Source organism: Artibeus jamaicensis, unplaced genomic scaffold (genome assembly GCF_021234435.1).
Source record: "Artibeus jamaicensis isolate MK-2021 breed Jamaican fruit bat unplaced genomic scaffold, CSHL_Jam_final contig_241, whole genome shotgun sequence".
Lineage (NCBI taxonomy): Eukaryota > Metazoa > Chordata > Mammalia > Chiroptera > Phyllostomidae > Artibeus > Artibeus jamaicensis.
This window is the reverse complement of record NW_026521509.1, coordinates 3852018-3866213: the sequence shown is the minus strand read 5'-3', so window position 1 is coordinate 3866213 and position 14196 is coordinate 3852018. Positions and strand designations below refer to the sequence as shown.

General features: G+C 36.5%; 1 protein-coding gene across 1 annotated transcript in view; it reads left to right on the top strand.

Annotated features, from left to right (window-relative positions):
- The window catches only part of DACH2 (dachshund family transcription factor 2), a 492266-nt gene that overhangs the window by 304783 nt on the left and 173287 nt on the right, over window positions 1–14196 (top strand). Inside the window, exon 4 of the mRNA XM_053662409.1 lies at window positions 6243–6374. Coding sequence (XP_053518384.1) covers window positions 6243–6374 — 132 coding nt within the window. The remainder of the gene's footprint in view (window positions 1–6242; window positions 6375–14196) is intronic.

Below are 14196 nucleotides of genomic sequence, written 5' to 3'. Positions count from 1 at the left end.
TCATGTCTTAAAAGTTTTAAACGTAAAAGAATGACCGTACACATTGATTTAAATATTACCCGAAGCCTCAGACATGAGACCATAAGTTTATTCATACATTTATGTCTATATATCTGTGGTTAACTTTGTGTGCTCTTTAAATGGGAAATAAGACAAGTTCTGTTGTGAAAATTTTCACCTAATTATGTTCAGGGTAACATATTGCTTTGCTTTCTGAAACAGATGCTTGACATATACTGTTAGGATAAGCTGATGATAAAGAATGGTACCATCAGGCAGCAAAAGACTATGACAAACACAGAACAATTGGTACTTTCAGCATTTGAACCATGTCTGTCTTTGGTTTGTTGTCCCATTTGTTGTTATATCTTGGCAGGAAGTTCAAGCAGAAGGTGATTGTCAAGAGAATGTAAAATGACCTACTTCTAGAGAGTCAGGGACTATTACTATTACCAATGTTGGCAGGATAGTGCTTTTCCTTCCCCTTGGTGGATTCCCTTCCCAGCATCCATTCTTCAGTCATTCACTGGGCACCTCCATATCCCCACTACTGTGGTAGGCACCAGTGAATGCACAATTTAAGATCAACACATAATCTAGGTAAAGGAGACATGACTGGCATGTAAAATTAGTAAGTGACAAGTCAACAAGTGGTTATCATGTATACTCATTGAAAGCTAACATTGGAGTGAATCTTGTTCTGTTAAAGACAATCTTTTTAGAGCAGTTTTAGCTTTATAATAAAACTGCAAGAGAGTTACAGAGATTTCCAATATACCCCTAATATACCACACATGCACGGCCTCCTACATTATTAATATCACTGAGCAGAGTGGTACATTGGTTATCAAGGGTGAACATACATTGACACATCATTGTCACTCAAGTCCATAGTTGACCTTGGAGTTCACTCTTTGTGTTGCACATTCTATGGGTTTGGGCAAATGTATAATGACATACACCTATCATTATAATATTACATGGAGTACCTTTACTGTGATAACAATTATGTGTTCTTCTTAGTTGTCTCCCTGCTAACCCATCCCTGACAACTACTGATCTTTTTATAGTTGCCATAGTTTTGCTTTTTTCAGAACATCATATAGTTGGAATCATACAGTATGTCTTTATCTCATATCAGTGCTGTTAATGTTTATGCACTCTCATTTTTACTTGTTGGCGATACCTGCTGCAGAGCAAAACCAACTCATCCAATGTAGGCTTAAGTTTGGTCAATTGCTCTTATTATTGATTTGAAAATCAAACGTTCACTTAATGGGTTGGTACTTTTTTTCTTCAGTTTTCTTCTAAGAATGTGACCCTTTTCTGTGGGTGCCTGTTTGTATAAAGTTATATTTCAGGTGGTATATATGTTATTGTATGTATTCTTGTTGGCACCATTTTACAGTCAACCACATTTCAAAATATAAGTTTTGGTTAACATACTTTTTTCATTAAGTGTATTGGGGTGACATTGGTTAATAAGATTGTATATGTTTGAAGTGTTCATTTCTATGACACATGATCTGTATATTGCACTGTGTGCCCATCAACCAAAGTCAAATCATCTTCCATCACCACATACTTGGCATCCTTTACCCATTATTAGCTCCTCCCCCTTCCTTCTGGTCACCACTATCCTGTTCCTGGCTCCATTCTGAATGGCAAAATCAAGGACTTGTAAATCCTCCAATCTGTTGCTTTTGCAGAACATTGAAATATGAGCTTTTGAAGAGATTACTATTAGACTTTCAAAGTTTTAAATGCCTAGTATGCATTTTCAGAAGAGTCTATAGGAAAATTAATAGGTGCTTAGCAACCTGGACCTTTGTTACATGTCTCAGGCTGTAGGGCAGCAATTTGCTCAGAGCGGCAGCAGCCAGCCTTGTCTTTGGTTCCTAGTGTGATTGCACTCTCTACTAGGCTGTGCTGCTCTGCCTATCACCCCTCAGTAATGGTCAGTTTCCTGTCTCTGTTTTCATTCTGAATGGCAAATTCAGTGACTTATTTGACGTCCTCCAATAGGACAAATTGAACTTTAGCAAAGATCAATTGCATTCTCTCTTCATGTTTAGCTGTAATTCAACAAAGTGTGCTAAATATCTATGCCAATATAGTAGATTTTTGGTGCCTGCATCATGCAGTGGCTTTGCTGATGTCTAGGTGAATGCAGCAGCTAGCTTCTGTTTTGAGAACTTCCCATAGATGTGTTTTATTGGCCTTTAACTCTCAGCCACAGAGCTGAGCTGAATAATTTTCAATGTATTTATCTCTGAATGGCGATTCCTAAGAATTGCTGTAATAATTGTTCTTCATTTGGGTGGCCCGTAACTACTGGCATGTGTCTTGTCTGCCCTTTCATTCTTCATTCTTCTATCCTTATGGCATTCCCCACAGTTGCATTCTGAATCTTTTAGTGTCCATGTTTTTTTTTTGACAACAGAGCATAAGCATCTTTTAAAACTCAACCTAAATACAAGCTCTTTTTAAATTTATACCTTCCCAGTTGATTTATAGGGAATTTCAAAACTGTGTCCACTAAATTCAACACAGTATATGACATTAACATTTCATATTACCAGATGTTTCATTATTCATGTCTTAGTACATCATATGTGACCCAAAGTAGCTTTGAATGCAAATAACAAACAAGCCAACACACAGTACTGGCAGACTAAAACACCATTGACTGCTTTTCATGTCTGCACAGATATTATCAATGCAGTAATCTGTTATTTTCCTTAAAGGTTATTTTTTAAAATATAAAACCATATGGCAGTGAGCTGACTCATCATTTTGATTAACTAATTGTAAGCCTGAAAATTTGATTACTCATAGGTCTGCTTTAGTTAATTTACTTGTTTACAGTTTTGGCAGAGAAGCTTTTAAACTACTCTGAAAGGATGGCCATAGTATAACTTATGAAGAAACTACAAAATCGCCTTAATTTTGGCTCAGATCACTGTTGCTAACCCAAATTCACAACAAACCATGGATCACCTGCCCCCTGAACTGCAAATTTGAGGACTATAGATCACATAAAGTTTGTAAGTCTGATTGATACTTGTTTACTAGTGAGAAAAGTGTCAAGAAATTTTTTTCTCTAACGTGTGTACGGAAAATGCAAAACTACAGTTGTTTCAGAAGACTATGTAGTACAAAGTAAATCTAGTCACAATTATTGCTTCCTAGAAATTATAAAGATCCTTAATCCAACTCCTTCATTTTGCATATGAATAAACAGAACACTTGGGAATTGATATGACATAATTTCTTCCTCATTCTAGTCAGTGACCTAAAATGCGTCCTTGCAAGCCCATTTTTAGACACTTTTAAAGAAATTAAAATTAAGATTAAGAAGGTGGCAATTGGGCCTGATTGGTGCAGCTCAGTGGATTGGGCATTGTTCTAAAAACTGGAAAGTTAATGGTTCAATTCCCAGTCAGGGGACAGGCCTGGGTTGTGGGCCGGGTCCCCAGTTTGGGTCATGTGAGAGGCAACCAACCAATGTTTCTCTCCTTCTCTTTAAAAAAAAAAAGAAGGTGGGAATTGGTGAACAAAGCACTCAGGGTGAAAGTGAGGATACATGAGTTTTCATCCTACCCCTCCCATTCACTGGTTGTGTTACTTTTTCTCCCTGGGGCTCAGTGTTTCTTGTATAAATGGACATGGTGGTTTAAAAACAGAGCACATTTCTTGTAATTCTGAAGAACTTCTGTCACCATCGTCACCACTCTAACTGTGAAATTGAAGCTTGCATACTCAATAATAATAATAGTAAATCATACACATACATGTTCACATGCACACACACAAACTTATAGTATGCTGAGTATTTTCATATGGTTATGTTGAGTTTTAAGATAGGAAGTGAGTTTAGAATACATTAGGGATGTACATGAAGACTTGGTCAATAAGTATAGTGACTAAATGTTGAGTTAATCATGAAATTAGGTGAATATAAATAGAAGGTGCTGAGGTTACAGAAGCAAATGCTCAACTATCAGAAAGTGCAGAACTGAAGAGACTGAGGTAGATGGTGCCTAAGTATCTTTGTAGTGTTATTACACTGTGGTTCTTTACCACCTTAAAATTATGTTCTGAATTTGCTCACTGGCTTTTCTTAAATGATAACATATAGCTAGTGAGTGTTTGAAAGAATGCATAGATATTAGAACCTAGCATGTTTTCTTCAAATTCAAAAAATTTGAGGGGACTCTTTCATTCATTCCTTTAGTGACATTGTATGAGATACACATTTTACCTGGAATTTCTTGTCTATAAAATATTTTGTTGGCTTATTTTTCATAAAGTAAGAATCCATATTTTGTTTGTTAACATCCACCATTTACATTACCAGTTATGAAACAGCTAGAAATTCAATAATTGTCACACTTAGGATCCTGTTCTGGATGGCTAATCAGAGGGGGTGACATAAATTCTGGAAACTTCTTGATAAATTTTTGGTTATGAGGCATTCAGCCTTGGCAGTCTTAGGCAGGGTCCCTTTGTTCACATAGGTGCCATCATATTTTCTGCCCATTTGGAGGGTCAGGACTCAGTAAAGCTAAACATGGTTAGAAAATCTCTGGGACCATATAGAAAATGTCCACATGTAGACTGAATCAATTCATAGACTGAAACAATTTTTATTCTTATCCTCTTTTTGCCATGATTCATGGATGAGCTGATGGGCTCAAAAGTTGTCTCCATTTCGAGTTTCTATGCATTGTGAAGAGTACAGAGTGGCAGAGTATAACCTTGGTGATTCTCCCTAACACACACAGTTTAGTTTTCTAGGCTGCACTTGCTTCCCCTTACACTATTGGTAAGGACGCACCCTACCTCTTAGAATCAAATTCTTCTCATGATGGCAGTTATGCTTTGTTTTTGCAACAACACATGCCTTCTCAAATACTGTTTTAAATCTGCCAAATTATTGCAGGGGGGTGGTCATGGTATTTCAACACTATCTACAAGTACTAAATTGGATTCACTAGTTTTTTGGAGAGCATTGCTGAAATATGGATTCTGTGTTGTTGTTTTTTTAAGAGAGGGAGAGAAACAATGTGTGGTTGCCTCTCACACACCCCATACTGGGGATCTGGCCTGCAACCCAGGTATGTGCCTTAGACTGGGAATCGAACCGGTGACACTTGGGTTCACAAGCCAGCACTCAATCCACTGAGCAGCACCAGCCAGGGCTGGATTCTATGTTTAGTACCTGTTCCCTTAGATATTTTTATGGAACTTCCTAATACAGACTTCCTAGGAGAAAGGATTTCAAACATAAGCACTCATATTTTCTCTTTGGGATTTTTATCCCTACCCCTTTGTACCATTGTATAGAATTAAAAGCAATTGGCTTAAATTGATACAAGACATTGCAATTATTTTATACTACAGGGGCTGGCCAGTTTTCAGAAGTGCCATGCTATGTTGTCATGTATTCAGTCCCACAGTGTACAGGCATGAGGACAGTAAATGAGAAGAAAGGCTACTTGAAGTCTTTTTTACCACCCTCCTTCCCCTTCTTTCAAAGGTCACTCTCCCAGGCAAGACAGCTCACCCTTCAACGGAAGTGGCAACAACTCTATTCAAAAGAAAGTGCTTCCTTCTAATGTGTCAGAGTGCTTCCTCTGTCCATATTGTTTGAGGTGGATGTTAATACAAAATGATTTCTGTCTAAAACAACTGTCTGGAGCTCTTTTTAAAATATTTTATTTATTTATTTTTAGAGAGAGGGGAAGGGAAGGAGAAAGAGAGGGAGAGAAACATCAATCTGTGGTTGCCTCTCATATACACATTATTGGGGACCTGGCCCGCAACCCAGGCATGTGCCCTGACTGGGAATTGAACCAGTGACCCTTTGGTTCACAGCCTGCACTCAATCCAGTGAGCTGCACCAGCCAGGGCTACAGAGCTCTTTAATAGACACCAGCATACATGCGCAAGAGCTTTAGAATTTCTCCAACAATTTTCGTATTACTCTGTTTCCTCTGCATTTTGAATTGGGGATCTAACCCATATTCAGTGCATTTTTAGGTTTTGTTAAATAGTCCACTGTACAATGAAATAATTACAGGAGTTGGAATTTACTTTGTTCTAGAATATTATTTATAAATTAAAGTTGGACTTAGTTTTGGCTTATGCTGTGTAGCATATGCCTGGTAAAGCAACATACCCAGGTTTCAATTACATTAAATTGTCCTCATTTTTAAAAGGGATAATTCTGGTTTTAGGTGTAACAGCTGCAGCAATGGCTGAGGCAATGAAGCTACAGAAGATGAAGCTTATGGCTATGAACACCCTTCAGGGAAATGGAAGCCAAAATGGCACGGAGTCAGAGTCTGATGATCTTCATTGTAATACAGGTGAGTGTCTTTAGGAATTCAAGGCAGGTGACTCACTGATGTATTCTGAGATGGTAGAGAAGAGGGTTGGGGGGAAGGAATAGTATGTATACTTTGATTGTAAGCAGTTACTGAGGAAGGATGCTGCACCCTACCTCTAACTTGTCCATTGAAATTAGAAGAACATTACAGGCCAAAATCCTATGTGAGGAAATAGTGAATTATCTCCATTGTTTTGTTGTAGAGAGATTGAATCTTCTGCCTGATGAAGGCTGCCCTCTTTAGTTTCCTACAAAGTTTAAAAACATTTTTAAGAGTATATTTATTTATTTTAGACAAAGGGGAAAGGAGGGATAAAGAGAGGGAGAGAAACATCAGTGTGTAGTTGCTTCTCATGCATCCCCAATTGTGGACCTGGCCTGCAACCCAGGCATTTGCTCTGACTGGGAATTGAACCAGTGACCCTTTGGTTTGCAGGCCAGCACCCAATCCACTGAACCACACAGCCAGGGCTGTACCAAGCTTCTTACTTCATCCTTTTCTGAATAATTTACCACTGAATGGTGGTTTTGAGAATCCACCTTGTCTGGCCTGCAGTCTCTTTAGCTGGAGTATCTTCTCCTTAGCAATGTGAAGGTGTTGGCAGAGTTGAGGTATTTGTTGGCAGGGGCTAAAGAAAAAAGAAAGATGAAGAGTAATCAAAGAAATAGAGTTGGAAGAGAGTGAGATAGAGAAAGATGCCTGTAGATTGGAATGTCCCATTCTTTCTTACTAGTTGTTTTTTATCCTTCATACTGTGATCATTATTCCTTGGCTTTCATCATAAGACCACCCTTCTCATGTCTTTTGGAATTAGGTGGGATTATAACTCTTCACATGCATGAACTGCTAAATGAATGAATGAATAGAGTTTAATTTTAGTGGAGAACAATAAGGGGCAACCAGAGATGGTCTTAGGGGCCTTAGGTTTTCAATGTAACTCTTTAGGTAAATTCAATATAAGACAGGCAGATGGTAGCAGCCTTAAGACTCTTATTTCAGGCTCACAAGTTCAACCATTGTGAGACCTTATTTGTGAGAGAAAAGCAAATGAGAATTAAAGAGGGAAATTATTGAATTAAATGAGTATGAAAAACTACTCTGAATTTAATACAGTATAGCTCTCTTCATTGTCCTCATCTAAAATTGACAAGTTGATGGTGAGTTATAGTGAGAATTAGTTTTCCATCAGTGCTCACATTGGGGAATAATGGGAAAATGCATATTTCTCTGGAATAGTAACTGGGAGAAGCACATAAAAAGATTAAAATTAACACTAAGCAAAATAATAACAGTAGTAAGAAATTACCAGTTACTATGTACTAAGTATCTCTCCTGTATCTTCCTTTACTTTCAAACATTTTTATTAAATATTATTGACATACAACATTGAATAAGTTTAAGGTGTACAATATATTGATTTGGTAGTTATATATTATAATCTTATTATTACAGTAGTGTTAGTTAACATCTTTTCCAGGTCACATAGTTATTTACTTTTTCTGATGAGACTATTAAAGAACTAGGCTCTTAGCAACTTTCGAGTGTATAATGAAGTATTGTTAACTACAATCATAATACTGTGCATTAGATCCTGAGAACTCACTCATCCTCTATCTCCCATGTTAATTAAGTCCATCAATTCTTACCATATTCCCAGCAAAAAAAGACATTTTTAATATTCCCATTTTGTATATCAGGAAAGAGAGGTCAGAGTAGTTCAGCTTTGCTCATAGTCACAAAACTAGGAAGTGACAGAGCTAAGTTTCAGTCCCAGGTCAGGTTAAGTCCAAAGTGTTTATAATGGAGCCCTGGCTGGTGTGGCTCAGTGGACTGAGTGCCAGCCTGCAAACTGAGGGTTTGCCCTTTTGATTCCCAGCCAGGGCACATGCCTGCATTGTGGGCCAGGTCCCCAGTAGGGGGCACACAAGAGGCAACCGATCAATGTATCTCTCGCACATCAATGTTTCTCTCCCTCAAAAACAAACAAATAAACAAATAAAACATATAAGTGTGTATAATGATAAGTGCCTGCATTAAAACAGAAGAAAAACCTCAAATAAACAAGTTAATTTTTACTTCAAAGAAATAGAAAGGAAGAGCGAACAAATCTTATGGTTACTAGAATAAGAGAAATAATAAAATTATAGCAGAAATAAATCAAGTAGAGTTCAAAAATATTAAATATTTTTATGGCTGAGTAATATTCCATTGTATATATGTACCACAATTTTTTTATCCGTCTACTGATGGGTCAAGTGGAGGGGGTTTGTGGACTGGGTGAAAAAGCTGATGGGATTAAGAAATACAAATTTATAGTAAAAAAATAGTCTTGGGAATATGAATTACAGCATAGAGAATGTAGTCAATAATATTGTAATAATGATATATGGTGCCAGGTGGGTACTTGAAATAGTACCAAATGTGAGGTATATGATTATCTAATCACTATGCTATACACCTGAAACTAAAAAATTCAGCATCCATTTATGATTAAATCTCTGAACAAAATAGGTAGAGAAGAAACTCAACTCACAACACTAAAGTTGTATATGAAAAGCACACAGCCAACATCATACTCCATGGGGAGAAAACAAAGCTTTCTATCTACATTCAGTACATGGCAAGGATGGCCACTCTCAATGCATCTGCTCAACATGCTACTAGAGGTCCTAGTCAGAGCAATTTTGCAAGAAGAAAGAATTAAAAGGATCAAATCAGAAAGGAAGAAGTAAAATGATCTCTATTGATAAATGACATGATCATGTATGTAGAAAAGTTTAACAACAAAAACTTTTAGAATTAGTAAATAAATACAGTAAAATTGCAGTGTACAAAATCAATATAGAAATTCGGTGGTGTTTCTATATACTCACAATAAATTATCCAAAAAGAGAATTAAAAATGTGAGTCTATTTACAAGAGCAAAAAATAAGTAAATACTTGGGTATAAACTTAATGAAAGAAGACAAAATATTATACACTGGAAATGATAAAATATTGGTGAAGGGAATTAAAGAAGTCATGGATAAATGGAACAATATGTCATGTTCTTGGGTTGGCAGAATTAATATTTCTAAAATGTCCATACTACCCAATGTGATCTACACATTCAATTGCAATTCCTGTAAAGATTCCAGTGGCATTTTTCACAAAAACAGAACAAACACTCTTAAAATTTTTATGGGACCGTGAGATGCCCTGAATAGCCAAAAAACATTCTTGAGAAAGAAGAAAGACCCACACTGCCTGACTCCAAGGTATACTGTTGGAAAAATTACAGAGATATGTACAGAAAAATGAAACTGGACCACCTTCTTACACCACACACAAGAATAAATTCAAAATGGATTAAAGACTGAAATGTTAGATCCCAAACCATAAAATCTATAGAAAAAACATAGGCAGTAAAATCTCAGACATTGCTCTTAGTGATGTTTTATCAGATATATCTGCCCAGGCCAGGGAAACAAAAGAGAAAATAAACAAATGGAACAACATCAAACTAAAACATTTTTGCATAGCAAATGAAAACATTAACAAAATAAAAGACAACCCCCAGAATGGCATTGCATTGGCAATGTGGGCAGAAATGCTTATGATCTAAGAAAATATATTTTAAAAGTCAATCAATATATAAATTACTATACTCTGAGATGAACTGTGATAAAATCAATGGCAGGAAGGAAGTACTGGAGGAAATAGAGAAACAGGGAATTCCTTCTGAATAAGAAAATCACACTGGAATTTCAAGCATAGGACACAACCTTCAAACTGGTCCTTGAAGGATGGAGAATTAAAAATGAGAAAATGGATGACCTCAAATGATGAGTTTAGGAGACTACACTTTATTTTCCAGGGCAAGTTGTTTTCTGATAGTGGTTTCCAGAGACTTCGGCCTGTTTTTCAGAATTAGAAAAGAGTTGAGAATTTGGCTTGAAACAGTATTATGTTTGATAACTAGAAAAGCTTGCTTACTTGCATTCTTTCATTAACTAACTATAAAGCTCCTGTTGTTTACAATCTTACTGGCAAATATTTCTAAAATTAAATTTTATATGTCTAAGTGACCTGAAATAATTAAGTACAGCACCTCATCCTACAGATGATGCTTGGAGGATGAAAATTTTGTACCTGTGGTCCCACAGCTAGGTAACAAAAGAGGTAGCACTGATCTTTCTGCTATAACATGCTTCTGATGTTAGCGTTGATTTTCCAGTATAGCATAAAGTACACAATAAAATTTCTTTTCTTGGATTTCCTGGAAGTCTATTTCCTTTGCCAGATTGGGGAAATTCTCCTTTATTATTTGTTCAAATAAGTTTTCCACTGGTGGCTGTTCCTTTCCCCCTTCTGGTACCCCTATAATTCTGATGTTGGAGCGTTTAAAGATGTCCTGGCTCAGAGAGTCCTAAATAAGTTGGACCCAAGAAGGAACACACCAAGGCACATCATAATTACATTAGCCAAGATTAAAATGAAAGAGAGAATCCTAGAAGCAGCAAGAGATAAGGGACAGTCACCTACAAAGGAGTGCCCATCAGACTGTCAGCGGATTTCTCAAAAGAGACCTTACAGGCAAGAAGGGGCTGGAAAGAGGTATTCCAAGTCATGAAATCCAAAGACCTACAACCAAGATTGCTCTATCCAGCAAAACTTTCATTTAGAATGGAAGGACAGATAATGTGCTTCTCAGATAAGATCAAATTCAAGGAGTTCATCATCACCAAGCCCTTATTATATGAAATGTTAAATGGACTTACCTAAGAAAAAGAAGTTAAAAAAACATGAACAGTGAAAGGACAGCAAACTCACAGTTTATTAAGAACCACACCTAAAACAAAAGCAAACTAAGAGGACAGCTAGATCAGGAGTGGAAGCATAGAAATGAAGATCTCAAGGAGGGTTAGCAACAGGGGAGTGGGAGGAGAAGGGGGGGGGAAGGTACAGCAAATAAGTAGCATAGATGGTAGGTAGAAAATAGATAGGGGGGAGGGCAAGAATAGTATGGGAAATATAGAATCTAAAGAACTTGAGACACATGGTCATAAACTAAAGGGGGGTAATGGTGGGGATGGGGGGGTAGGGTGGAGGGGAATGAAGGGGACAATAAAACAACTGTAATGGCATAATCAATAAAAAATAAATAAAAATTAAAAAAATTCTTAATATTGAGTCTCAGTCAATAAGCCTAGAGATAGGGATGCAGCAGATAGGGGAGACTGTCATGAATCTGGCCTGACCAAGGTTCTGTTTACAAGGTACATATCAGACCTCAGGTTAGACTTGACCTCAATAATGAATGTGTATCTCACTATTCTGACTATATCTCTGATAGGCTTTCTTTCTTGATATCTTTTTCTTTCTTCTAAATTAAGTGTACTCTACATTGGTCTTGCTGCTGTGGCTCAGTGGATTGAATGCTGCCTGGCCTGTGAACCAAAGGGTCACCTGTTCAATTTCCAGTCAGGGCACATGCCTGGGTTGTGGGCCAGGTCCCCAGTGGAGGGTGCACAAGAGGCAAACATACCTTGATGTTTCTTTCCCTCTCTTTCTCTCTTTCCCCCTCTCTCTCTACAAATAAATAAATAAGCAATCTTTAAAAAATAAATTAAGTGTAGTATGAAAAAGAAATGCTTGGAGTTCTAAAACTGGATCCAGTTAATGATGACTTAAAATATGCAAGCCCTGCAAGTATTCCAAATGATGAAAAAGGACTTAGAACTTTTCATCATCTTCAAGTATAACTGCAATGACTTTGATCCTGGTTCACAAATTAATCTGAAAGCATGTTTCTTAATTTTCCCTCTTCAGTAACATTTGTTTCCTAAGGAGGAAAATTTGTTTATAATTTTCCTCCTTAGGAAAATTATAACTAGAAATGGATAATCTCTCTTTATCTCATTTTTCTATGCCCATGTGAATATTTCACCTTAGACAATGGTTTTTGGCTGTTATAAGACATTTTCATAATGATCTATATAATCAGAAAACTAAAAAAAGACTTTTTAGAAGAAACATGCTCTATTTGAAATGTCATATTGTGACAGGATTGCTATTCAATTTCATCATTGCTATTAGTTGCTAATCTACAGAAGTCAAAGTGTGGCAGCTCAATAAATATGTCAAATATTGAATTAAAATTCTGTGTTGGCCTTAATATAGTTCTCTGTCTTGCCATTTTAAAAAGAATCACATTTTTTCTCTGAACATTTCTCACAACTTCTTATTCCACCCCCCATTATCTTTTCAACTCTTATTTAATTGTGAAAGTCCTGACTTTTATTTGTTTGTGATAGATTTTGTCTATATAAGGTGTGAGACATCATCCTGTCCATACTTAAATGCAACAGGAAAAGGCACAGAAATGTAATGTTCTCCTGAAGGGTATGGGATCAACCACTGAACCTCTTGCTCTTCAAAAAATGAAGTAGGGTAGTCACGGAATATATATTATATGACTTGAGATAATTTCCTGGAATAAACAAGACAGGAAGCTTGTATTTAGTTGAGATGTTTGAATGTCAGTGAATAGGAATTTTCCTTCTATGAATTCTTATCTCTTCTCCTGTTCGATTAAAACTGGTATTTTTGGATGACTGCATGACTAGAGGCAGGGAAGACTGAAAGTAGGATTAATAACATTGGACTTAAAAGGAAACACAAGCACAGAAGTTAGGAAGTTCTTAGGCGACAATGGCATTTTTCTCTTTGAAGACAGACCTTTAGTTTCTTTGATTTGAGGTTTTGTTTAATAGCTTCTATAATGGCTGCTCCATGACTCTGCATCAAGATTTCAGCATGAATAACAACCTGTTCATGTTTCATTTAGCTCCAAATGAGAAATTCTGTCTTTTATTGTTTTAGGAAATTAGTCTGTGTACTATTGCTCCTGGAGCTTTATAATTAATCACTAAAGGTTATGGCTGTGGAGAGTTTGTGGGAAATAGGTGCCTGAACAATTATAATTGTAGCTGTCAAACCAGAAATATAGTTATACAGCAGCAGGTCCCCCCCCTTTTTTTTTTTACTATACCAAGCCTTTGAAGGTAGTCTATTTACTTGTAGAAATAGATGCAGTAGTTTTCTTTTTAACTTCATTGCTGTGCCCAGTGACTTCCTCTAGAGAATCGAAGATAATCATGCAAATCTTTATCCTGAGAATCCCTGCTTGTTCTGACTTTAGTGTTGGTTTAGCTTCTGAGCATATGTTGACTCTTTTACCTTTTAGAAAAAATAGTTCATAGTGAAAGAAATTGAAGTCTATATGTTGGATTACCTTAAAAGTTGAACTAGAAAATCCCGTTACCTTCTTTCTTTATGCTATCAAAGTACTGCATTAGATATGGAGCAAGGCATTTCTGGAGAATCAAGTGAGGCTTGCTTGTTTTTATCAGAACCTAATACCAAGCCCTGTTCTTTAGATGGCTTTTTCATAGAATTGTAAACTTTTAGCATGCTGTTCAGCTTTCTTCTGTGCCTATGGACCCTTAACATGGAATGTACATCAGGAAAACCCATTGCAATTTTAAAGCTCCTTCTAACAACTTACTCCAGGAATAAGCAAATCTCACTAATGGGCAGTTACTTATTATATATATTCTTAGGAACTCATGTAGTAGATAAAGAACTTCTCATTTTGTCAGTGTTGTTAAGGCCGTTTGTACAAAAATACCTCGAAATTAATACTTAACCTTATATCTTCATTCTCTTCTTCACAGTAAATAATTTGAAATGATATAATAGTTCCTTATAGATCTTATTGCCAACATACACTCATTCTGTGTCTTTCTTCTTAATCCTC